This window comes from Vanessa tameamea, chromosome 7, assembly GCF_037043105.1.
Source record: "Vanessa tameamea isolate UH-Manoa-2023 chromosome 7, ilVanTame1 primary haplotype, whole genome shotgun sequence".
Taxonomy (NCBI): domain Eukaryota; kingdom Metazoa; phylum Arthropoda; class Insecta; order Lepidoptera; family Nymphalidae; genus Vanessa; species Vanessa tameamea.
The window spans coordinates 9308447-9336344 of NC_087315.1; the positions used below are offsets into that span (position 1 = coordinate 9308447).

At 32.4% G+C, this 27898-nt stretch overlaps 2 protein-coding genes across 7 annotated transcripts; one reads left to right on the top strand and one right to left on the bottom strand.

Annotated features, from left to right (window-relative positions):
- Positions 1–29: 29 nt before the first annotated feature.
- Positions 30–1222, top strand: LOC113401128 (BRISC and BRCA1-A complex member 1-like). The gene is made up of 2 exons (XM_026640876.2): positions 30–271; positions 343–1222. The coding sequence occupies exons 1-2, from the start codon at positions 219–221 to the stop codon at positions 1124–1126; spliced, it is 837 nt and encodes a 278-aa protein (XP_026496661.1). The 5' UTR covers positions 30–218; the 3' UTR covers positions 1127–1222.
- Positions 1223–1883: 661 nt separating this feature from the next.
- On the bottom strand, positions 1884–27780 carry LOC113401127 (PH and SEC7 domain-containing protein). Of its 6 annotated transcripts, none has more exons than XM_026640872.2 (20): positions 27424–27779; positions 15297–15363; positions 14293–14346; positions 13702–13789; positions 11213–11464; positions 11013–11129; positions 10823–10931; positions 9378–9514; positions 8569–8661; positions 7865–7974; positions 7327–7697; positions 7038–7213; positions 6751–6944; positions 6320–6521; positions 6048–6202; positions 5640–5766; positions 5395–5496; positions 5090–5234; positions 4889–5011; positions 1884–4780 (listed from the first exon to the last, which is right to left on the bottom strand). In XM_026640872.2, exons 1-20 carry the CDS (start codon positions 27556–27558, stop codon positions 4649–4651), a joined length of 2889 nt encoding a protein of 962 aa, XP_026496657.1. In that variant the 5' UTR covers positions 27559–27779; the 3' UTR covers positions 1884–4648. The 6 variants fall into 6 exon arrangements, with proteins under 6 accessions (XP_026496657.1, XP_026496655.1, XP_026496656.1 ...); XM_026640870.2 differs by having other exon boundaries at positions 9378–9523; XM_026640871.2 differs by having other exon boundaries at positions 9378–9517; positions 27424–27778.
- Between the last annotated feature and the right edge of the window lie 118 nt (positions 27781–27898).

Here is a 27898-nt window from a genome sequence, read left to right on the forward strand (position 1 = left end):
ATAGCAGCTAGACTCTGTGGTAATCTCCTGTCAGTGTCAACTGTCAATAACTGTCAGCCGCTTTCCTTAATTCCTTCAAATAGTGCTCCTTATGTATCAACAAAACTTAATTTTGCGTATAATTCATATTAATTTAATGTATTAATTAATTCATTTACTTGTTACTATAGAAAAACGTTTAAAATTACCTACGCATCCTTATCCTTGAATTTTAATCAATGGAATCGCCAGAAAAATTACCTCCTGTTCCACAGGAGATTATAGAACAAGAGTTAGTTGCACCCATATGATGAATATTATTTTGAATTATAGATTAATACAATCAATTTCTTTCTTTTGCAGAACCGCTAATCCAAAAAAAGCTTTGGATAATGAATATGCAGAATTACAGGAACAAATGATAGCTAACCTACAGAAACCGAATTTGCCAAATGTAAATGTTCCTGAAAAAATTATCATTTGCTTAGATGTTTGCTATGACGATCCGAGTTCTCTATTCAGACTCGGTGATGGCACAACTTACACTCCGATCAATATGTTAAAAAGAGTTTTAGACTTTTTCATACATTCTAAACATGCCATAAACAAGAGAACAGAATTTGCTCTAGTGGTTTTAAAAGATACTGTACCTTATTTTGTTCAAAACTTTACCAATAACTTAAAGGATATACTTAGTGCTATTGATTATGTGAATGCAGAAGAAAGTAAATCTGAAAGCTTTGATTTTCAGAAATTGTTTGAGATTTTGAAACAAGAAATTGAAATCCCTGAATATAAGCAATCTGATTGTATAATTCCACCACCATATGTTGTACGCATGATTGTGTTGTTTGCTCGTTCTAATTGCATTCCTGTTATTTCTCAAGAAGATCCCTATTTTAATTTCCTTAAGAAACAACTATATTTTTATATTGATATTTTGCTGGCCCATGAGGAAGATTGTGCACTGTACAAATGTGCAGAAGTATATGATTCTCTTCAAGATTTAGATAATGGCTACTCATATGTGTTTGAGATATCTAAGAATGCAACAAAAATACATGATTGTATAGCAAAATTGTTGGCACATCCTTTACAACGGCCCCTACAAAAGAATACAGATTACACCTTTTCATCAAAAACTTAATTTTTTTTAAACAATTATTTAAATGATGTTTTTCTTTCTCAAAGATCTAAAACTTCTTAATTAAAATTTAGTGATTAAAAATATGAAAATCTGAAAGTAGTTTTATTTATTTATAGTCTAGGTAATAAATAAAAAACTAGGTATGATTACTATCACTTAGTACCTGTAATTTCATGTGCTCAATTTTTGTTTATAAATAATCATGTAGGCAGTCAAGGAAATCATATTGACAGTACCTGCATGAATTCTCACCAACCTGGAATAAAGCAACGTAGTGCAATATACTACTGAAAAGGATAGCAGGACGACACCCAGCAATCTATTTATGGTTGTTATTTTGTTACTAACTCAGAGATAGTAAGTAACGATTAAGACTTTCACTTTAGCCTTTTGAATAATTTCATAATGATTACAATGAATATCTACAGAATTTTCATTTATTTTATTCATTCTATTTTGTTATCGCTTTGGTTGTTGTGACACTGGACCACATATCATAATACAGGATTTGGGATTGTAATGAGTATAAAATATATCAAAGCCATCTCTCCATAAAAAATAGTAGATGATTTTATGTTTGTTTTGAATTTACTACAATAATATTGCTTGTTTTTTATATAGTTATCTAGGGTATTTAATAACTACTTTAATATATGTAATAAGTGCATTTTATTTTTTTGTTATATAAACGTGAGAAGTATATGAAATGTTTTTTTCTATTATTGATATCCTAGTAACTTAATAAAGACACAAAATGTTTAAAAGCTCAAGGCAAACAGTTTATTTCAAACAAAATAAAAGTAATCAAACTATACATTTTCGTAAATAATAAAAAATAAAAGTAACTTGTAAATAAAACTTAAAAAACATGATTTATTGACAATTTCTTTAGGCAATTTTGTTTTAGAGTAGTCATAAAGTATTAAGGGTATATTTGCTTTGCCACTGATATACTCCATGTATAACTATCTACATTTATTTTTTATTATCTAATGTAAATTTGATCATAAAAAAATAATGTGTAATAAACAAATAATTGTACAAGCTTCAACAGCAACTCAACACAATATGCTTACTGATACTCGTCATACTTTAATCGTAAGTATGCAAGATGTTATTTTGCAAAAGTCAAGTAAATAATTAATAAAGTCTGATTTAAGAAAGTTTTTTAAAAATAGTACACACTATAGTGTTTTTTCAGATTCTTTCAAAAATTTTTAAAATCATAATTACTATACAATTTCAAGACTCATTTGAGATCCTAGGTGCTTAAGTTACATGAGCCCCAAGATTTGACACTGGTTGATTTATATAAGAAATAAATAAATTCACTTATCAGTCTCAACACTTTAAAATCTATTTACAATATTGTTATTAATTCACCCTAAGTCAAGTAACATACTGATTACATCTAAATGAAAGCATTAAAGCGTAACTTAACCAAAATAAGTAAATATTTTATCACGACAGAATGTTCTGTTTTAAATTTTGTAACAAAAAACAAATGGAATGATAAATAATTTTTACATCATATTATAATTATTTATATGAAATTAATGTTTAAATTTTAAATAGAGAGAATATTTAAAGCATATAAACCTCTAGCCTAATGCCATTACTGAATTAACAATACTTGATTAAGTATGAAATTTACAAAGAAAAATTATAAATAGCATCATTATGCATTATGAATGACTCAAAACCATATATCATGATTTTTCTACATTTACTTATTTAATTAACATTTAATAGAGCATTATGTTTTAAAATACCAATATATTTGGGGTGAATTACTTTATACTAATGCATAACTTTAAAGTAATAATACTCGTTGATAAGCACATACATTTTATGTTTTCTTTCCTCAATATAGTACATTACAATATAATTTATGTAGTTTAAAGAATAAGCTTAACCGTAGAATATCATTTCCATCAGTGCCCTATAATTTGCAAAGAATAAAATATTCCAAGCGATTATTGAAGGAAGACTGGACTAGATGAAGGCTATATTGTAAATCACATACTTATTTTCAAAAAATACAAATGAACATAACACAAATTGTTTTATGCTGTACGAAATTTTATATTTGAGAAACAAAATAAAGAATATCAATATAATAATATCCAAAAAGGTTTTTTTTATGTAATAATAAACAATATGTTTGAATTTTTGAAAAATAGGCATGTGATTAACTTATCAGAATTTTGGGGCTATGAATTTATAGTGATTTTTTTTGGCTAATGAGTTATGAAGGTATGTTATGATGGTATAATTGTATGTCACCATAAAAATGATCAACAATAGTTCTAGATAAAGTTATTGTAATTTTGTGCATTTGTCCAAAGTAGTTAGTTACCAGCAATGGAATGTAGTGTGTATATATCATTCAGTCTTATGGCCGAGTTGAATAAATATTTTGTCATACTAAAACATTACAAATTCACAAAAAACGACTGATGATTATTTAAAATCTTATTTCGTAACATTCGCTTCCATTCAGCTGAACATAGACGATTGATTGACTGATTTTATTTAATATAAATATCTATATTTACTTTTTAACATTGATATTAGCTTTTTAAAGTATTCTGAGATGCTTGAAAAGTTCTTTCAACTACAGTGATAAATATAAAATTGATATTAAATAACCTTATAACATTATACAGATCATAAATTAAGTTCAAGAGAAATAAAATATAAAAACTTACACATTAATTTTATAAATGATTGCAATACCTTTTATATATAAATTGCTTATATATGATATATATATATATATATATATGTAGAGATTATAAATATTTTTATGTTCTTTAACAAAACAATTATATATTTAATTTTAATTTTGTTACAGGCTAGCTCTCAAGAGATATTTTCGTTGAGCTCTTGCTGTATCAAAATTTTATCACTGCAGAAGTTATTATATCTATTTATAAGTTTTTATTTACGTTTAAAGAATTATTTAATGTCAATTTACACATAATTTTCTTACTTCATCCTACCAATATATCACTTTTTTAATTGTTTATTACATGTGTAAGATTATAGTTTTACTAGGGTGACTCTAAGATTTTGTAAAAATGAGGTATTTTTACTATCCCCCAATGTATTATTATACTTGTTTTAATAACAACTTGATATCCAATAATAATGAAAGATAATAAGGGTCACTTAGATACTGACTTCAGTAGTTATGAAAACTCATTAATTCACTATCCACACTTTCATTTACACTGAATTTAGGTGGGCATTGACTGTGACACTTTGGTTTACTCTCACGCGCACATTATGTTGCCATTTTGATCAAAAATGGGCATTCCATTTATCACTATTGATCAAACGCGCGAAACACGCTCGCTTAGGCTTCTATAGTAAGTTAATATATGTAGCACTACTTCATTATTCGATCCAGCCGTAGCTGGTGTCGGAAGAACGGGGCGAGCGAGGGGGGTTCGCACGAGGTGCGCGGGAGGGGCGGTAGCATCAGAGCACGCAGGCGGCAAACAATGCCATGGCGCGTCAGGGCGGCGGATTCTGCGCGTGTTGAGCATGCGCCGCCGTGCGTTCGGGTAGGGCGGGCGCATTTTCTTCAGCTCCCGCACCGCCGCCACGCATCCGCATCACGTATGCGTACGTGCGGTACCTCTTAATCTGTTAAATTAAATAAAATATATCAAAGTGATCACTTATAATCATAAATATTAAATATATTGTAATCTTTTCTCAAAACTTTTGAGGTATTATCTAGAAGAGCGATACCTCGTGCACGAGGTAGTGATCTTTATCGCGATGAGCGTGTGGATGATCGCGCGCGTGCCTCAAAGCTGCCAACTCTTCTTCCAGTCGCGCAGCTCGCTCTTCGTGGTCCGCCAATTGCTCCCGCTATTAAAAATATCGACAGCAATGTTAAATGTCGTGTAACACAATTAATTTGTTTATTCATATAATAAAAATTTTAACCATAGATAATTTGGTGTGCGTGCAAGGCAACAGTGGTCGTTGAAACTTGCGTTGCGAGCCCACGGCTCCAGCCAGTGGGGGCGCGGAGTACGCCGCGCACACGAAGTTTATAGTCTCCACCCATGAGCACAGCTCTTTTGAGTCACTGGAATATTATATTGTCTAATTGAATGTAAGGAACACGAATTAAATGGTCGAGTATATATAGATTTTGTTTTGGCTATCTTGACTTTACATTGCTCATCGTCATTACAACGTAATATTTTGTTGAACCATATTTTTATTATACTTTAACAAGTGTTTACCTAGTCTGAAAGAGATATTCCGCTTGATCAGCAGTTTGCAATCGGAATACATGTTGTTTTTTTGTATAATCCGTTGCTTTCGTAGCTAGCGCGTGGTGTATTCTGCAATGATTACAAAATAATAACATATTATTTATAGGAATATTGTCATTTTATTATTTTTTGATTATTTTATTCTACTACATACATGCAATTATACTTGCTATATTAATTATATAAAATCTTATTATAAAAGTTATGTCTACCTAATTGCGTTGTGAAGATTGTCTGACATTTGACTTCGCCGAAAACCATGTTCATCTTTGTGTAGATATAGGACTAGATCTCGCAATGTGCAATAGAACATTTTCCAACCTCGACGACCAAAAGGTGCTAAAACAAAATTAAGACAAAAATTAAGATTAACAAATAAATCAATGTATATATTATATATATACTAATATTTGGATTATAACTATTATTTGGATTCGACATAAATTATTTATCCTTTAATAAAATAAAATTATTACTTATAAATGAAACCTTTTTAAAACTAGTTTATTAATTTAAGATATTTTTTTATTAATTTCATTCAACTAATTATATCCTAAATCATAAAATATTTATATTAAATTAAATTTTATTAGACATTTTCAAAAATATACAACACTTACTCTTTTTTCCGTTAGCGTCAAAGCAACATTTCCGCATAACATAGCCTTTTTTGTACTCGACGGCGCGACTCTGATCAGGCAGGTCCAGGAAAGGGTTACTGCCCACTGGTGCAGAGGAACGGTTTTCACCGCTAGGAGGAGTAACCTCCACATCACTGTATCAAATAAATCAAGTAAACTCCTTCATGCTTAACATAATAAAGCCAGTCATTATTGGTTAACTGAAATTATATCATTATATCGTTTGTTCCTTAATTAAAGATACGACTCACAGTGCCCACTGTAGCGGCTGGTTGCGTATCGCGTGGTAGAGATGCTTGAGCGTGTCCCGCGGGAAGTTGTCTCCGTCGTTGAGCTCAGCGAGATTCTCGATGAACTCCGCACACGACATCCGTCGGAACGTGCCGCCGCCGCCACACCCGTGCAAGTCCGTGTTAAGTAGCATTATAGCGCAGGTTAGGGTGTGAACCGCATCTGATGTCGAAAGTACAATATTTTTATATATAACAAAAACGCTATATACTAATCGATAAGTCAGCTCTGTCTATAGATTAGTATGAAAGTTAATTAATCACCACATGAATTCTTAAACATCGTTAATGTCTCTTGTGATTATCAATCATTTAGACTCGTACTAGATATGAGTGAAACTGAGGTGCATGAGGTGAAGCAATAACCTTGTAACAAAAACGTTTAAATCTACCTTGTGAATTGAAAGCCCCAGGGTTGCACTCGAGGTATCTACGAGAGAAGTGTACGAGGACTCGTTCTCTTTCCTGTGTCTCGCCGCTAAGTGCGAAACGAGCTAAGAATGTCCTCAGTGCCTCATCCAAGGTCGCACCGCTGAATTCGAAGTGCTTCACATACTCTTCCGCCACAGCTCGCGAGAATTCATTGCTGAAAAAGAAAAAAATTGTAGCACAGGGTTTGATAGAAACAAAAAATACAAAATATCCAATTAGAAAAAATATTTAAAATTTGAGATCTTACTTTTTACTTAAGTGCCTCGATACATCTGACTTTTTGAACCCATCGAGGTGATAAAGTCGTTTAGCGAGCCGCTCGGCGGAAGGTATGTCTACGGCCTTCGGGCTGTAGTGGAACGAGTGCAGCGAGTCTCCGTCCGAGCCCTCGTCGGACCCGGCGTCTGATCCGCTGCACAACTCCTGAAACACAAACATCATTTACAATATTAGACTAGTCTATTAGTACTTCTCAAATATAAATTTGTACAGGTATGTACTCATTGGTCTCACATTCGTTCCGTCGTTCTCCCTACCTGGTAGCCTTGATTTTCGGGTGAGTTGTGTCCATTTTCTTTACCATTTTGTGCGTAGTTACTATTGTTATTATTATTTACATTATCATTCGTGTTCGCGTTCTGTTTCTCTGGTCCTTTCACTTGTATGACTATTCTATAGTCTTTACTGTGATCTCCGTTGAGCGTGACGTCACTACCGTGATCCGAATAGGTGGAATTTGACTTTGCCCGTTTGTGGCAAGGTTCAGAGACTAGTATTGTGGAATCGGAGTCGGACGGGTCGGACAATTCCATTCTGGGGCATTCCCTGCCCGTGTCGAACATGTCGTCTTGGTCTTGATAATCCGGACTAGATATATTTGATACCGCTTCCGATAAGCTCATATCACCTGTCAAATGAAATATAAGAATTACGATCAAAGTTAATGTTGTCGAGTCTATGTCGATCGGTCTTTAAATGTAAGAAACTTCTCAGTAGCCGCCCCTAATCAATATGTTACATATATCACCGAGTGCACAAATGTATGCACTGCACAGAGCTAGCGGGTGAGTGTACCGTTGAGTGGTCGGTGGTGGTGCGGCGCCAGCGCGGCGCGGTGCGGCGGCGTGGCGCGCGGGGACAGCGCCGACCACGACGCCGACGTCGGCGACAGCGGGGACGACGACCTGCCGTCGGAACAACATCAACTGTGTCATAACAACACCTTGACTCCCCACGGCCGCACGGATCGTCTACGACACTCGCGTGTCAGTCAGAAGTGGCTATATAGCACCAGTGTCACCATGCCAAATCCTACAGAATGTTACCCCGAACGAAAGAACTTCAAATTGCCCTAAATGAAACTAAATCTTAATAAAATCCCTAATGTTTTAATTATACATCCCGTTTGAGAGGTAATTTTAAATAAAAAATGAAAGTAATCAAAATTTATTTTTTTTGCATTCATTTTTACTTCTTTCTCATATTATTTTCAAATATTATTTTTAGCTTTTTATACTTTTCTTTTATTCATTATTCTCCTAAACAAATGTACCCCCCTTGGGGGAAAACCACCAAGTTGGTATAGCTGTATAGCACATGCGGCTAATCCCCAGGGCTGCCGTAACAAAACATAGCATAATAACAAACATAACAATACATAATATTCATCCAAGTAAAGCTCTATATTTTCTACGAGTGTCTCATCGGTTCTTAAAGTGTAAAAATATAATATAAATATTTTTTTAATGTAAAAATGTCGATAGTCGCACGCAACTAACCGCTGTGATATTCCATCTGAGATGGAGGTCGAGTTCGATGTGGCCGCCGATCCGTTGCATTGGGATATCGGTGCATTGTACGTCCATACGATCCTAAACATTAAGAAGAAGAAATTTAAATTGATTGATCATTTTTGTAATGTATAAAGTTCTCCTAAATAACTGACAACATCGAAACAGCTTTCACATCCTGTCGCATACTTTGGTGTGAACATTCGTACATTATATGGTATATTATTGGTACAATAACAAACTGCCGGACTGTTAAAACATGGGTTGGGCAAATTCCGATGCAGAGTTTACATTTAGAAAGATGCATTTTAAAAAATCAAAGAAGTTAATATTTAAGTTTAGCATTATCAAACTCCTTCGATACGGTAGTAAAAAAAATCAACAATTATCTTAAAAACAACCATATACAATAGACCGAAAATAAATAAAGATTGTGAGCAAAGGAATTTTGTCAGTTTCTAATTTCTTACTTATGAAAGTGACAACAGCGTCAGGGCCGGATTTAGGGGAGGGCAACTGCCCTCGGGCCTCTACAAAAGAGGGGCCCGAATAGAAATTTAGACTGTTTACAATTTCAATGTAATATATGTTTAGATATATCTTGGTATAGTCAAATTATAATAATATATTATTAATTATTGTTTTAAGTTTGTGATGCAAAGAGTTAATATACTATTGACAAGCCTGTCTGACATGACTGAAAATGGTCAAATTCATTTGTAAAATAATAATTAGGGCCTCTACTCTCTTGGGTCCAGGGGCCTCCCGACCTTTAAATCCGGCTCTGCACAGCGTACCTGTCGCGCTCGTCGGAGTCGGAGCGCGGCGCCGGCGTGGCGGGCGTGGCGGAGTCGGGCCGCGCGTCCAGCAGCGTGTTCAGCGATGACGTCACGTCCTCCTCCATGTCCACCGCCACCGCGCTCAGCGACGACTCCTTCTGGAACTTACGGCGCACTCTTAACACTATGCTAGATTTATATAATACTACTTATATAGTATAGTATTTTTTTTAAATTTAATTTTTTTAAAGGATTCGATGTAATGTTGAATACCATTTCAGGCCCGATTATTTTTACGCGTCCCCTTTAGTTTATAAATAGATAAAATGTATCCCACATTTGAATTTCTAGACGTACATAATATACATAGACAATAATGCAATTATTAAAAACATCTGTTCTAACGACGTGCCAGCATAACAAAAAGGAGAGAATACTACGGCCTACGACACGGCTTACTTTCGGGCCTCTGGCGCAACCGCTCAACAAATGTCCTAAATACTTATGTGTGATGGATCGTGGATGAAGTCGTGATGATGGGCGCAGACAAATGTTTAAATCACCACGAAGGCGATTCTTATCAGTCATATTAATCGTTGATATATTCATATTAAAAAAAAGTTGTTTAACATACACGATGTAGTTAACAATCACTAAGATCGATATTTTTATGAAACGCATACTTCGTCATTATTTATCATGAAGGGCTGTTCAATGATAAGAACTTGTTTACAATTATTGCATTATTATTCATCATTGAACGAATTGAAGCTACTACAGGTTCAATTTAATATTCATAATTCTTCTTAACTACAGCGCCATATTCAGAGCAGAGATCTAATCTTAAGATAAGAACAAGTTTTATAAGAAAATGCTACCAAAAATTTTAATGACCTTTGTATCAAAATATTTGCCGCCTAATGGACGATAAATAATAAACTTGCGTAGTTAACCTGAGTCAGAATTTATTGTAATGACTTAATGAACGATAGTGACGAAGTCACGTCGCGTTTTACGAATTGAATGCGCGTTCTAATTATTCATTAATTATTCATAAAGAGATAAAAACCAAAGTATGCAACAATAAAAACAATAACAGACACGTCACTGCAAATACAATTTCGATTATTTTCTTAATATTAGCAAATATAATTTGAAATATCTTGTTTTCTATACGACTTTACTCGTATCTGATAGATATCTGTAAGACAACTGTTTTTTATTTAATTGACTCTTCAATGATATCGTTTTAACGTTCCAACTGGACTATCGACATCGAAAGAAATGCTCAAAGTGAATTGAAGTGTGAATTGAAAATAATAATTAAAAATAGTCTGCAAACGACGGGATTCGACGATTTATACGTCAGACGTTATGTTCTCTTCTCAACTAAATCGCCTAGCGTAGACGATCGAAACGATAAATCTTCTTCATCGTCTTTATGTGAAGACACTGCAATTTACCTGTAAGTGATCTTCTGATCTGGAAGTTCGTACGATATGTTGTGTGCGTGTCGCCATCTCCCCAGAGGAAGCATTTCCTCCCGCTGGAGACGCGGGCTGGGAGTTGAACCTGGTTAAAGAAATAATAAAATACTTTGATATCGAAGATCAAATTGACAAACGATATATTCAAATAATTAAAATGACGTACATTTTACTAGCATGGTCTCCGATGTATCCCGTATCGGGCGAAGAATTGTGTCGTTGTGAGAGTTCAACACGAGCGGCCAGTCGGTTTTCACTTGGCGAGGCGGGCGTTGAATTATATCTAATGAAAGGAGAGACGATGTATCATTGAATATTAATGAAGCATTAACATTAAGCGCAGACCGGGTTCTCGATGAGACTCGCCTGTGGTAGTGTGTGCGGTGTGTCGGGGCGTGGTGGTTGTGGTGTGGATGCTCAACTCGGGACAGGTTGAGCATGAGGTCGCCGGTCATCATATAAGCCTCGAATTTAGGCTGAGTGACGCGCGGTCGCCTCTCGGCCCGCTCCTCCGGCAACAGCGCCTCGCAACTTTCTCCGGACTGAACACCCGACCCGTTGCTCGACGAATTACTCGACGAGTTGCTGTTCGAATTACTCGACGGCGGTGATCCCGATCTATATGAGATTTATGTTTTACAAATTGCAATCCCAGGAGAGATTTATACATTTCTGATCCTTTTAATTAAAACTTTATTACGTTGAAACTAGAAAAAAATATAACAGATAGTTTTCTTTAAATTTTAAGAAAAACCTTGAAGTTGCTTCACTGAGAAGACTGACTCACATTTACATAGTATATTCGTCACGGTTTATAATCTTTTATTATCTTACTAACTGTGCCCTGCGGTTAGCCGCGTTTAATTTGTATTATGCATGGAATAAATGTGTACGTAAACTTCAAGTTGTTATATATTTTTGATAGACTGTTTATCTGATTGATAGACAGAGTATCCTTTTAAGTATCCAAATATTAGCATTTGTAACTTTCACTCGTTTTGAAGATTACCCTGAAAGACATATAAAGATAAAAATAATCTTGTTTGGTCTTGTAACTTGCAAATAGAGATATTAACTTAAAAGAGCATATATTTGGTAATTACCAACACTTTTATATTGTTTAGTTGAGTACATATAGTCTACTAAAAACCATAATAAGATTTGATCATCATTTCATAGTGTAAAAGTGCGTAACGTAAAAAATCTCATTATTTACAATAACGTATGAAACAATATTAAGATTTATTGATTAAGACACAATAGCAAGTGTAGTACGTGTAATATTAAAATCTTTATACATGTATATTATTTACACACTTTCATCATATTGTTAGAGCGATGGACACGTTAGACATACACATTTCAAGTAACACACACACAGATAAAAATTAATCGAAGTTTCGGCAGAGACAGATGCTTTTGCTAGAACTGCTTGAAGGATAAATTAGGTATCTTTGTACAGTCACAGGTAATTCAACAAATAAAAACTTACGTGTTGATGCTTGGCATTCTATAAGGTAGCCATCGAATATTAGGGCGACGAGAATTCTAAGAATTCGAACTACAGGCATGTCGAATGTATAACCGTTTATTTTAAATATTTGATGGATTCAAAGAGCTCGCGACGCAGCTTTGTGCACATGAATCTTCCATTTCATAGATTCATTACAGTAACCGGGTCAGCGGTTTTATTAATTGCTATCACTGTCCCGCAGACTCTCTAGCCTAAATGAAATTTCAGTCATGGCGGAATATAACATTTTTGTACAGAATATTGCGAATAATTGTTACACTCGCCGAAACAATCGTCCCGTTTGTTTGTCGTGAGTCACATGTGACCGGTCTTCGTTCTGGTACAATTCAAAAAGTCATTATTATTGTAAACGAAAAATGATAACCGCTTCATTTGCGACGAAATCTACAAAAGGCTTTTAAGCAATTCATTACGATTAAAGCCATTGTTACATTATCTATTTTGTTTTGCAATTTTTCTTTTTTGAGTTAGAAGTCAAAATTATTTAATAGAACGAATGATCGATGTTTTTCTCCTAATCTTTTCCTTAATGTCTATTGTCAACACTGTCGGGCTAGTAGAGACATTTCGTAGATAGGTACGTTACTCGTTACGTGTAGGGGCGAGGGCGACCCGTCTGCGACACATATGGCACGGGCTATCGCTTATCGCAGTCGGATATCAGCTGTCAAACTTTAGGAGGGTCGGTATTCGATTACACCCACGACGAGGTGCGGCTAAATATAAGACCTGAGGGTATCCGACGGAAGACGTGTCAAGTAAAAAATTAGTGTTGACGAATATTCGGCTAAGGTACATTCGACCTTTCTTTTTGTATCCACTTGCCTACCGCGAACTAATATTTGCCCAAATATTGCATACAAAGAGGACGTTTAAAAAAATGTAATAATTTAGTTTTTCAATTGAGTAACCAAAATAAGTGAAACAAATTGTTCATAATATCGGAAGCAAGTTTAATGTTCATAAGGAAGGCAGGGACAGATTGCGTAACAAATAAATGACTTATTTAGCTATATATAAAAAATATAAATAGGAAGTGAATTGGTATTCAGATGCTATATTATTGTTGATAGGATAAATAAATTGAAATTTTACGCGCCAACAATCTATCACGAGAGACCTTAAAGAAAAATAAATCAAAGAATAGACTTTCCAGATCTCACATCCATATTCGGTATTCGACTTGATACGTTCACGCTACTCGAAGCTGTCACTAGAATAAAACGTAAACATGAATTACCACTCGATCACGGGCGCTATCACCACGTAGTATTTTAAATGCCTGCGAAATAATTCAATTAGCATAAAACAAAGAACTCACTTATCGTGTTTCGTGCGCGGGGACCCGCTAGTGCGACGCTCGGCGGCGGCGGACAGATAGCGCCTCACGTTCGCTTTGATCTGTGGGTCTGCAACATAGTTATGATATCAGGAGATAGTGCGGATGGAGCAAAGGGTAGTCTCATTTATTTCAAAACTAACACTTTATAATCTTGCATTTTTAAAATTATTCGATTGATTGATTCGAATGATTCGCCTTATATGTGTGGGCAATGAGTCACTTCCACAAATGCATGTATCTAGAATGCTCTTTAGTTAATAGTTTTTCTTATTTATTTGAGTAACATCGGAAGCATATTTAATATCAGTCCAGTCCATAGACGAAGCTTTATAGCATTATTAGATATTCGTGGGTAAGGGCGCTGTAGGTCGAATCCCGAGAGCCAGCTATAAATTTACTCGGCGTATCGCCACTCTTATTTGTTGCGACTTATTTCGTAAATTCAACCGATCCACTCGGGGATACACGAATTTTATTAGTGGAAACCGCAAGGCTCGTATTAAATGTCATAGTTCAGCCGAATATATATTTAATAAGCATTTTATTGGATGTTTTGACTGATACACTCACCCTTCTTTAACCGTAAAGTGACGGGATCCGACGATAGTCGCAAGCATTTTAGAACTGAAACAAAATAAAATACTTCAAGCGACGACGTTTACAATCGCAACTTTTCCATCGCATTTGTGATAAATTACTTCAAGACGAGATGTTAAAATGGACAATTTTTAACAAAAGTAAGGTCTTGTTTGTGGAGTTGAGAAGTTTTATTGATAAAATCTTGATTACTATCGTCGGAACGAAATTTTCTATTTTTCCACAAAGGCGAAATGTCTTTTGTGAAATAAATAAAAGAAATAAGTTTAGTCATAAAATCGTTCGAGTCAGAAGTGGATTAACCCGCGGAGTAAGTGTTAAGTGTGAATTATACGATTGCGTGTCGGGTGCGGACTGCGGAGTGCGGAGTGCGGGCCAAGAGGCGGCCATAACGCGATCATTGCATTAACGTTACTAACTTCCAGATACTGAGCGGACAAACTCGCGGCCAAACAACATCATATCTGAAAAATATCTTAAACTGCGGAAAAATTACGTATCATTGTTAATTAGGTATTTTATCATTTAAGAATTGTTTGTTTTATCTCATGTCTATCAAATAAGAAAACGAATGTGAATGTTATCTCGGTATATTATTAAGTATTAAAACCCGTGTAAATATAAAACGAGACTAATGGATATAACTTTTACTATCTCAGCGGAAGTCGACATCATATTCTGAAGAGTAACTATGTTCCACATCGGTTATTGTCGAATACATTGTCTTTTACGACTTCTAACTGCATGTTATTTTTTACTAACATGTAATTTGTAATAGAAACCGGTTATTTCATGGATATATATTTTTAATGTTTTATATACTAATTAAGATATAAAAAAAAAACCCTACATCGTATTGTTACGTTAGTAGATACAAAACGGCTCGGTAACAACGTCAATTAATTTCGACCAGTTATCATCGGCGGGCATGTTTTGGAGATATAAGTGTCATGTGTGATAAATGGCAAATTCCTTACCTTCTCGGGTTGTGAACCGGTTCACATCAGTCCCATTAACCTTGAGCAATACGTCTCCCGCTTCAACCTGTAATTAAACATGCGATTCTATTAATTCATTCCGATACGAAAAGTTCGACTTTGTAACGACGCGACGTTGATATCTTGCTACGAATTAAAATCGGTATAAAATCTATCAGCCTTACTTATAAACGTTGTTCAGCGAATCATTGGTTAAACATTGTATTATCTCTTTCTGTTATCATTGATTTCACACTCGAAAGAAGGAGAAGAAGAATCGTTTAAGTAATCGCCCCTAAACAACATTCATAAGTAGAGCCGATAGAATTCTATAAATTCTATTAAAGATATATTTTTTCTTAGTATGCGTACAACAATTATGAAATGTTTTCATTATTACGAGATACAGTTCATAATTATCATAAAAAATTCATAACATACATTAATCGTTTATCAATATATTGAGCTTAATAAACTATATGTGTTGTTGAAACAAGTTCCTTCATCAGAACCTTCAAATAATTAATACTTGACAACAGAAATATTATAAAACTTCAATATGTCTAAACTATTGAAATTTTATTTAAAGAGAAATAGTTTATTACTGTTTGAACGCTTTCGGCAATTTATAAAACCAAATAATGTTATATTTACTGCTAAAAGAATTATATGAATGGCAATAACCCAAAGACTCATACGTTGAATCAACAGTACCGTAAACCGTTTTTGGCTTGCTCTAGGTTAATAATTCTTAAATCTCTTCAACTTTAAATTTACTTTGACATTTACAAAATATTCTACATAAATCTCTTTTATTGAGAATATAATATAACATCCTTACATAAACAGTGAACTATTATTGTAAATAAGTTATAATATTCGAATTATTTAAAATAAATCAATTAATAGAAACACTTATTATATCTATAGGTATATCGATAAAAATCTTGAACCTCAATGTTTTGTATAGGTACTAAAAACGTCCCAGATGCACGTAGACTACCCCGGTAAAAGGATCGATCGAAAAAACACGCACATGCAAACACACGGGAATAACAGAGAACCATTCTGTTACCGGTTAAAAACCGGTAGTATTTTACTTATATTTAGAATGACCGACTACTGGCACTTCTTATTACAATAAACACCTGGACATATGCCAAATAATTACAACGATTGTTTTGATACACTCCTAAACAATTTGATTAATTACAGTTACAATTTAAATTTACATTTTGTTTATCGTTCGTCTAAATTTTAAGTAATCGTATAATTATTGTAATAGTGCAAGTACACACTACTATTCACTTATTATTATAAGCAATTTGATTGAAAATATTATCAATAAGATAAAGATCAATCAAATGAAAGCCGGGTCTGGTTTTTTTAGAAGTCTGCATCTTAATCATAGATATAAAATTATCCAAAATATGTCGTTGTTAAAAAAAAATTGTACATATAAGAACATAGCAGATTCAATTCACATTTACAGCGATTGGATTAATAAAATAACCTGAAGTGAGCAGCTGATTATAACGAGTCGGTAGTACTTAGACCATTGTACGTAAGAACAGTAGGAATTTGTGATATGTTATTATATCAATTAACTAAACAAATGATTGTAGTAACTTATAATTCCTATTACAGAGATAACGGACGTTATAGCTTTACCGGATATATAATCATACATAACTTTTAAACAAAGAATAATTTTAATGTATAGGGAACAGTCTGTGTGCGTTGTAAAATTGAAATAGTTTAAAACTGAGTGCTCATACTATATTCAGAGCCAACTTACTTTGAATTTCTGCCATCACAGACGGGCTCGCTGGCGATATTAATATTACATTTTGCAGTCATAGTATGTTTTGTATATATAATTATACCGCACTAGGCCACGAGAAACGGCTTTCTTTACAAGTAGTACGTAACTTAACAAAAAATCACTCAACTTCACTAAGGACAACAGTCCGTATCGTCACTTCCTCTTGATTTCAATGATTCACTCACTAACATTTCACAACTAGTCTTGGACGCTAAAAACCAGATGCAGATAAATATAGTGACTTCGAGTATGGTTCCAGATCTGGTATGGCTCCAACGATGCGAGGAGAACAAAAAATCATCTCAGAGATAACTTATTGCATCGAAATTGCGGGAGCGTAGTGAATGCCGAGCCAACACGAGCGTTTGCCGCGCCCGTCGCCGTCAACTGTTATCAAACGAGGGAGCGCTAATGGAGCGAGCTTAGGAGATAAATTAAATCAACTGCTATATAAGGGAGCAGGAAATAGGAATTAGCTGGCTACTGCCCACCTGGCCTCGTTAAGGGTAAACTCAAAGCAGAGGCGGTGCAAAGAGCTTTTCCTCGATATTGACCATGATTTTCAGAAAGGTCGAATTATGTGTCGTCTAATAAAAAACTTAAGAGCAATCTATATGACATGAACTTGTTTTTAAATTATTAAATAACGAATAATATAAGAGTCAAGAATAAGTTACAGAGTAAGTATGTAGTAGAGGTGGCAACAGGTCATTATAACATTTATAGTCACAGTCTATTAAGCTTCTAACTTTGCCTGTAGTGATTTTCTTTAGTGATCATGGTGACTAAGTCATTCAACTTACTAGTATGTTTATTACTTTTGAATCTCATATTTGAAATCGGAATCATTGGCGCGCAAGTCTCTAGTATAACTGGTTCTATTAATGAAAAAGTTCGCAAGGAAAATATATCATTCACAGATTTTAAAATATAAGCACAATATTACCCCTTTTCATTGTAACTCATATATCATTTTAGAACCACTTCTTATCCTAAAGATTTGACTATTTACATTTTGACTCAGTTCTGATGACAATGCATTTTTATGGCACCAGACGAAGGAACTTCACAAAGCTCAAAAGCATTGCTTGTTTTTGAAAAATGAATTTCTATATTAATTTTTATAGTTTTAAACATAAGTAACTGTAACAAAATCAGACATCTTATACTTTTATTCATATATACAAAATGTATGTTTTTCTGTATCGTTTATTTATTCTTACTAATCTGGTTGTTTTTGTAATGAATCCTCACACAAGGGCGGAAACTAGTATATTATATCGGTATATTGTTTTAAAGTATAAACATCAACAAATACAGTTACGTTAAAAACAATTAATCATTTTAATACAATTGCGACTAATTGACATTAGAAAAAAATATGATTGACTAGCTGAACCCGCAGCTTCGCCAGCGTGACGAAAATACGCCTAAATCTGAGATGGTACCTTTTAAAGTTTAATTATTATTATTTTAATAATAAATACATATTTAAAATATAGATGCAACATTTTTATATTATTGAGAAGCAACAATAATCTAGGGTTGAAACTCGGACTGCATCGCAAGTTTGATTTCACGGTACGCACTTCTGACTTTTCGACTGAAGTTGTCTGTATTCATAAATAAAAAAAAAACGCTGTTTTCAACTTATATTTGACATTAAATCCGTCATTGTGGCTTATTTTATATATAAGGTCCGCGGAATTTTTTAGATCTAGGAAAGATCATAATTTTGTAATGTTAAAGTATGTATGTATAACGGAGCATTTAGTCAGCGCATGCGGATAAAGTAGCGCGGTCGCGCTTTTTCTTAGCCTACAATACCATTGGGTATATATTCATCTTCAAAATTGAAGAATTTGCATCCCCAAATTTACCTCTCCTAGAAGAGTAATCGGCGAAAAAACAAGTTAAGTCCGTTCTTACGGTTCAACATTTTATCCAAATCGTTTCATTGGTTTAACTGTGAAACCGTAGCAGACCCGAGTTACTTTCGCATTTATAATGTTAATGTAGAATATTATCACATCGTCTATTGTACCCAGTTGATATTTAAACAATGTTCCTCGTAATTATTAAATGATTATTTTTTGTAAAATGCAATGATTTCTTAACATAAACATGTCAGTAGAGATATTGTCTACGACCGCAAGTATGGGCTCGTATTTCTCACTTGAGTGTCATAATAGATATTTTAATGATGCTGCATATATGATAGGCATTTCATTTGTTAAAATAAAATAGGTTCCTAATGTTTTCCATTACACCCTACGAAGCCCTGGTACTTGATTAAATGATAGTCAGCTTAATGACGATCATATTATTCGTGAATAGTTGCTCTCTTAGGGTTTGATTGCAATCACTTTAAAAATATAATTATTTATTTAACAGTATAATTATTTTAACTACCAAAATAGCCCTAGACAAAAATATACTAATACTACCTCTTGTTTTAACCATTGAGCTCCTCATAAAATCCTAACTACCTGTCTCGCAGGTTTTTCCCCCAAATATTATAAACCGTTGTATATAAATAAATAGTTATTATATTTTTATATAACAGTAATTGTTGAGCCGCCCGTATTTGCTACTAGATGTTATCGCTAGGCCCAAGCCATTTTTAATCCATTCATTAAAATATCTCGCAGTAACTCAAACATTACAAAGGTCTTTTTATATTATTAGCAAGATTTCAAGTAAAAAGCCATATTAACATCGTTTTGTCGTAATTGTTTAATATTACTAATTAAAAATAACTTAAGTTTATGTCTCACAAAAAATATAATTACCTTATGACTTTGTTTGTTTTGTTTTTTTGCTGATTGGCTACGTAGTACTTAAATTATATTTTATGGCGTAGATAATTACGATCAACGCCATCTTTTTGCCATCTTTTTTCAAAATACAACAAAAATATTCGAACTTTTCGAGAATATTCCAATTACAAAAAAAAACTGCTTTTATAACGTAGAAATATGAATTGTGTTAAAATATTCATTTAACTAAGGCGTTTTCTTAGCTCTAGCTTGAGTCATTTCTGCAATATTTATTATTGCGAATAGACGAAGAAAAAATCTTTACTTTTTTTAAATCATGAATCATCTGTAAGAAAAATTGCGGTGTTTGGTATGTAATAATAACTAGACAGTATAAATGGTTATAATTGATAATACTTTTGTTTACTAAACCTTGATTATAACTACGTACGGTCTCGGAGTGGTCCATTACGGTGTATGTATATTACGAACTTGTTGACATAAGTTTCATATTATGATTGCTAGAATGCCATCCGTAGAATAAAATAAGTTGCTCACAAACAGTCTACGACAAAACGACATGTAGAAGCGAAGTTATATAACGCCTAACATTTTCTACGCCCATGCACCGTGCATCCAGTCAAAGCCTACGCAATGTTAGCTATTAGAGCTTCCTCCCTGTTAATTTCATAAAGCCCACAGAACCTCTATAAACTCTTCAGGTCATCTATAAAAAGATCACTGGAATAATTTTCAAATACTAGAGAGTTTAATATCATATCACCGATATCGGAGAAGTACAAAGTTACCAATATTTTCTATGTTAGAAGCACATATTTGTAAATTGTGGAGTACTTGGTGGAAGTTTTAGGACCGGGGACTTTAAATAATATTTAATATACCTACATATATGGCGATACATCATTTAATTTTTTTATTTAAAGTGAAATGATAGAATACGATTTGTTCTGCAAAAACAAACTCGACTTTTATAATTACAACGTTTAAAGGACACACACAACCAAACCGCGTCTCACCGTAACTCGATTTTGAAAATCAAGTTAGGTTATACGTAGTACTACTATTTGGACAACTGTGGCAAGTCCAATATCAATAACACATCCAATAATATTACATTATGTATTTTCAAGAGTATAGAAAATAGAAAGAAAAGACAAGTAGGGTCCGAAATTGCAGGAATCTTCACATTACGCGGGAATGAGGAAGGTTAATAGGATAAGGATTATTTACAACGGGATATAGGTCAGGGCGAATCTTTAATATTACAGTGCCATCGAATTGTATGTATTGCTGCTTTTGTATTCATTGCAGTGCTTTACTACGTAACTGCTAAGACAATGCATTACAATGTTTTCAATGTTCAAACGTTAAACTTGTTTATCGTAGAAGCTTGTTTTGAACATAATACATTATTTTATTCGTAATAATTGATTGTAATGGCTCGATATTAAATTTCACAAATAAACATCGAATTATTTCAAAGTGTACCTTAAACCTTCTTAAAAACTAGATTTATTCTATTATATAAAATATCAAATAAAAGTAAGCGTACGTTTAGAAATATTACTTATAAAATCTAATAAATTTGCGTATTCGAAAGATGTTGCTTTTATAAGAAATAAAGTTGTATTTCCTTTAAGAATGCAGTGCCAGGAAATCATCGACCTATATATTAATATCCGCTTCTGCCTGACATTTCAGATAGGATGCTGTTTTTATTACAACTGCAATTAATATGCGAGAGTTTTATTTTTTGAAGTTCACCTTCAACTTGAGGTTTTCTGTTTTAGTAGAACCGTATTCGTTTCATTTTTAACGTAAGCCGGAAGAGAAAAATCTAAGACTCGTTCCAGCTCACTAAAGGGGCTACAAAAAATATGTCTCTGTGTCTTTTTATATTATATAGTAAAATCGTAACGCAGGCTTCTTTTAAAACAATACAAATATTGAAGAAAAAATTCCATATTTTAAATTATGATATATACCTAATATTAATTCGAATTTTTTTACTGCTCCATTATAAAACATTATTTTGTCAATATATTCATATAAAATACGACGTAAATAATAATACAATTGCAAATATTTGGCTAGCGAACAAATAATAATTTAATTCAACTGACAAACTTTTGTTTGCTAATTTTAAAAATGTATATTTTGAGTTTTTTAACCCAGTTCTCTCTTTAAGTTTCAAGTTGTTCAGAGCTTGAAAAAATATAATAACACTTTAACAATTTAAAAAACATTTTGGTTGTTGTTTTGGTAACTTAACATAAATATATTTTCTTGGATTTAATTTATTGTTACTTTTTTTTAATTAGGTTAAATTGTGAGCAGAAATGAGCATTGTTATGTGATATGAAATAATTTACGAACTGCTATTCAAATGATTCTCATGCAGTATAGATCACTCGGCAGGAGATTTTTTATCTTTTATTAATGAATGAACCAGCTGGCTATACGTTTAATGATGCCGATTACGATCAAAGAGTTGTGATAATCCGGTTTATGCTTGACATCGACTCGCATGATTGACACAACTAATGAGTTATTGGAAAATCGAAAGCCCGACGCGTACGTTGTCGCGATAAGGCGATACGGGCGGCGGGTATACGAAAGCTTGCATTATTTTTTTGCGCTCGAAAACCGGATTCGCCTTTCTAACTATCGAAGTCGTACTCTAGACATGGACTTAACAAAACAAAAGAAAACGTATTGATATATGGAATGGAAGAGTATGACTTTCAGTATGTTATTATTTCATTTTGTACTGAAGAGTATTTCTAGATATTTTAATTCATATAGAGTTCCTTAAGTGTTAGAGCAATAATATTAGGATCCCTTGTTTATAAGATACAATAATGTTATAAGCGACTGTCATTAGTAAACAAATTTATACGATGCTGGTGTATTTATAAGTCAGTATTTAAAAATAAAATTAAACGGCCAATTGGATGAACTAAAAATAGACGGAAAAGAGAAAAACTTTTATGTATTACATTCAGACCATCTTCCAAGTGGTTTGTTCCAATTTCACAAGTAGTATGAGATCGATTTCTTGACGACATTAAGAATACTAGTCAGAATGTTATAACATAATTATACATACAATTATGTTTTGTTTTGTTTCTTCAACAGTGCATATATATTTTACCTATAAGTCATTCATTGAAAGATTTAATGTAGGAAATAAAAAACAAATAATACAATCATACCTGGCACACTTAGTAGGAAGTTCGTGCATTGAATGTTTGAATAAATCAATTTATATAGAAGATCTAAGGGCTCGATCGACTAATCGAAGCTAAAATAATAATTTAAAATGCTGGTGATTTTTTTAAGCCTTTGGGTGTTTTCAACAGTCGATAAAGCTTCATTGAATTGTCTATAATTTTAAACACTAAAAATATTAAGAAATCCTTGTTGATATCTAAATTTATACAAGAAGCTGCGATGTTTTTGAATTTGGCAAGTATTATCTTGTAAACAAATCTTAAATATATCGCTACTAAAGTCGCAGAACAAAGGTTTCGGAACATGTCTAATGATTGTATATCCAACAAATGTTTCCTTTTAACAAAAAATTTAAAAGTTATCACATCAGTTGTTCAGTGCTTACGACTTAAAAGCCCATTTCAGGTTTCTGAGAGACTGTGCTATAACTTGCATTTTACAGAATTGTAGAGCCGTCATTGTTCTACGATCCCAAATGGGGTGAAACAGTTCTCTGAAAATTGCATTGAAATTTTATTTAATATTATAAATGTTTGATCCGTTAAACGATCGGAGAGAAATTTAAAACAAAACAACAGGTAATTTAAGAGAACTTTTAAGGGTTGTAAGGCGAGATTACCGTGTGATAAATATTAAAACATTTGGATCCTTAAAGTTTTCCGATCTAAGCCTGGGAAAGCACCACTCAGTTTTCAAGTGTTTAGTTTGTTTTTAATTGATCTCGTGCTCAGCGGTCGTTAAAGAGAATAAGATCATGAGAATACAGGTTGCATGTGTCGGATGTAATTCTGCCACATATAAACCTAACCGCAGCGGAGCGGTTTGGTGCAATAAGCTCCAAAAGTCCATAAACATGAAAGGCCTCTGTATTATTCATATTAAGGATTTGTGACATACTTATTTATTACAAATATATATAGGTTACAACAAATACTCTTTAATTAAACATTTGATAAACTTTTTTAACCGTAAATAGTTATATCCAAGCTTCTTTTGGTTTAGCAATTTAGTAAGCGTTTGTAGCTGTGTGCGTAAATCAATAACGGGTTGAGTCCCAAATCTGGAGGTATTCTGTGGAATTTTATAGTGGATTCGTTGCAGGCAGTTTATTTTTTTTTATACCAGGGTTACACAGATGACCGAGGTAAAATGAGAGCTATGGGCAGTGCAGAATACCCAAAAACTCTAACACTTCAGTAAATTCTTAAAACATACATTGAAAACCTAAATAATGAATCAGATACAATCGAGTACATCGGCTATTATTAATATAAATTAATTGGATCATTACGTAGTTTATTCATCGAAAATTACACATTAAATATACACAAAATGACTGTCTGGTGTCACTATGAGTAAAATTAATTTTCGCATATACAGAGGACTGGAGACGTGCGTCATACGAACGTCTCGACTTCTACGTGCCTGTCTCTGTGTTTACTATTTAATGTTACCTAATTAAATGATACTTTATGACGCTGACCTCAACTTAAATCTAATCACTTATAAATTTATTGTGTCATACCATTTGTATTTGAAATATTATTAATTTTTTATTAATATATAATTTAAGTAAGATTTTAATTATTTAAATAATTTTTTTCATTCTTATATGTTAATTCGGTTTCCCGCTATTTTACCTGCGTTTAATTTATGTTATACATACTTAGAATATAAAGCAGAATAGAAATTAGAATTATGAAAGCAAAACAACACTTTTATCCTGTCCCGCGGGAATTTTACAACGAATTAATGATACTAAAATAGTGGTACATAAATATTAAAGTCTGCGTCGGACGTTTGACATAAATAGCATACATAAGTGATAAGCTTCATTTGATTCCGCGGAAATAAAAAAATGTTTTCAATACCAAATATAATTATGGGACGAATTAAAAATTTTATACGTGCAAAGTCGCAACATATTAATAGTTGTACATAACGTGATAATGGTAGTCCAATGCGTATTTTATATCCATATAGATATTATTCACATAAACTATATAGTCGCCTCGGAATGGTGCTATCAATCACATTCAATTACTAACATGAAACCAATGAATTTATTTGATGTATGTTCAGCCTTCATTTCTTTCCAAAATAGAAATAAACCAGTATACATTGACAGTAGTAAGGAGATTGTTATTTATGTTCAATATTATAATATTGCGTATATTACATATGACATTTAAGGTTTCATTTCATGGTTAACAACAAACTACATAACCAAAAACAGTTACTTCAATATCACTTCATATAATAAATCCTGAATGTCAGAAATAACTTAAATATTTCAACACGAAATAAACAACCTATATGTAAATAAGTAAATGTAAGTTATCTAATTTAATCTCTATAAGAGTTATCTGCATATGTGACTTAAACATGTTTGCCTTGAGCTGCACCGTGTGACTAACCGTCACATAACATCAAGTCAATTTTAAAACTCAATATTATTTAATTGGTAATAATTGGTGCAAATAATTCATATTCATATTAAACAGACAATTTGCTGTGAATTATTGTTATTTCATATTTTTACACAGATGATAAGGAGCGAAATTGTTCCTATTTTTATTTTCAGTATTGAATATGACAAATTTTAAAAAATGCTTAAATTTACATAATAAAGACATAATAAACAATAAGTATGTTGTTTCCCTTATTGGAAGTTTGGAAATGTAAAAAAAATCACATAATAAAATAAAATAGTAAATATATAGAATATAATAAAATGTTAATAAAAAAACGTTATCATAATATATATTTACGATTGCCTTGTTGGTCTACTAGATATTTTGTTTAGATACACATAGTGATATCTCGTGAAAAATCCCCATTGGGATAAACAAGAAAAGAATTGGTTTTCTGACATGACTTTTCAGTTATAATCCAGAGGTTCCACATAGTTCCTAGGCTACTTTGCCTATACCAGATAAATACAAATTAAGACTGACTGAGCTTGAAAACCCATAAAATAGTAAAAGAAGAATATTGAAAAAGTGCATGGCTTCAACAAAATGGTTTATTTCATTTTTTTCTTAGTTCTTCTTTTGATGGAATGACAGAATATCATATTAATGTGATCTGACACAAAATTAACCTAACATATAAAAAATATGTATATTTTATATTATAAAAATGTATGTATGTCTACCGGTTTATATATCATGTTACATATAAACTGATTGAACTTATTTTTACAACAGAATATAAATACATACATATTTTTATGTAATTGTTTTTGTTTATTTTATAAAAAATATTGTGTTTTTTATATCAATAAATAAATTCCCTTAAAGATGTTACTATTAAGCAATGAGTCTTCACTGAAAATGCTTTCTACAATAACTACTTATGTACTTCTTTTATGCATTTTAAAATGATATTATTATTTAATTTCCATCTAAGATACTACACCATTATTATAATTAATAGTTTAATGATTACTTTTTTCACAAGCCACTCACTTTTCTTTTAGTAGATAAATAACTAATCTAAATATTGGTGAATTTAAAATATGGAAACACAAAATAAATATTAGCAAAAATAGAAATGATGCATGTGATTTAAAATGACTATTACATTTTTATGACAAATTAATGTCATTCACAACATATTTTTTAATTTAAAAAAATAAGGCTGAGAATTAACTTTGATTTATGTAAATTTTTTCATCGAGAAAAACAATACCATTAAAAACTGCTTATTTTATATAGGAATTCTAAAAGAAAAAAAAAATCTAAAAAAGTACAACTTATTACAATCATCATAAACCATTAAGAGTTATTTAGAAATGCTAAAGCATAATGTTGAAAGTGATTAAAATACTTAATGGTGACACTAATCACTTTAAGAGCTGTTGTATATCATCAATAATATGAGTTTATATCAAATTTATAATGAACAACAATAATTTTATAAAAAAAATGTTTCATAGATTCATAAGCAATTTAATTTGAAAAAATACTTGATAGATTTTAACACTAAATATTTACTAAATTAAAAAACACTACTCAGATAAATAGGGTCTTATTTTGCAATTTATGCAAAATAATACAGATGATAATCAGTTAAATTAAATCTATTGTTTTGAAATTTGAATATGTCTGTATTCTACCATCAAAAGATCATAAGAATAATTACTTGCTTGATAACTAATGCTATGAAATAAAGAAAACAAGCGAAACATATATTTTTTAACCAGAAACGTACTTGTAAGTAAGTTATGGTTCTTAATTCATTGATTCAATTTTTGCTCTTATTTAAAATATAGCTGGTGCCTTACCTCACCACTACGAGCTGCAGGAGAATTTTCTTCGATTTCGTAAATAATATGTGGCAAACCGGCTTCGCCGAGTAAAGAAAATCCAAATCCTAAGTTGTCACAACGATTCAGGACCACTAGTCTTTCGTCAGCCATATTCAGTATACAGCAGCATTGGTCAATATCCCTCTAAGGATTTCACTTCTACCACTTTTTAACTTGTCATAAAAGACGAACGCAATTTATATTACTCAATAAAACTAATGAAAAGAATCATAATTACAACGTACGATAGCAAACGCACCCAGCAAAACGACGATGAGCACAGATAAATAAAAAAATAGTTTTTTTGAGGTTTAAATACTGACCATAAAGTATTTTGAGTATGTTGGAGAATAAAAATAAATAGGGATGATCCACAGATATGGTAATAACATAATTTTGTTCAATTTGAGACTTATGACATAAAAGCAACAAAAGTAAAGTTCAATAAAGA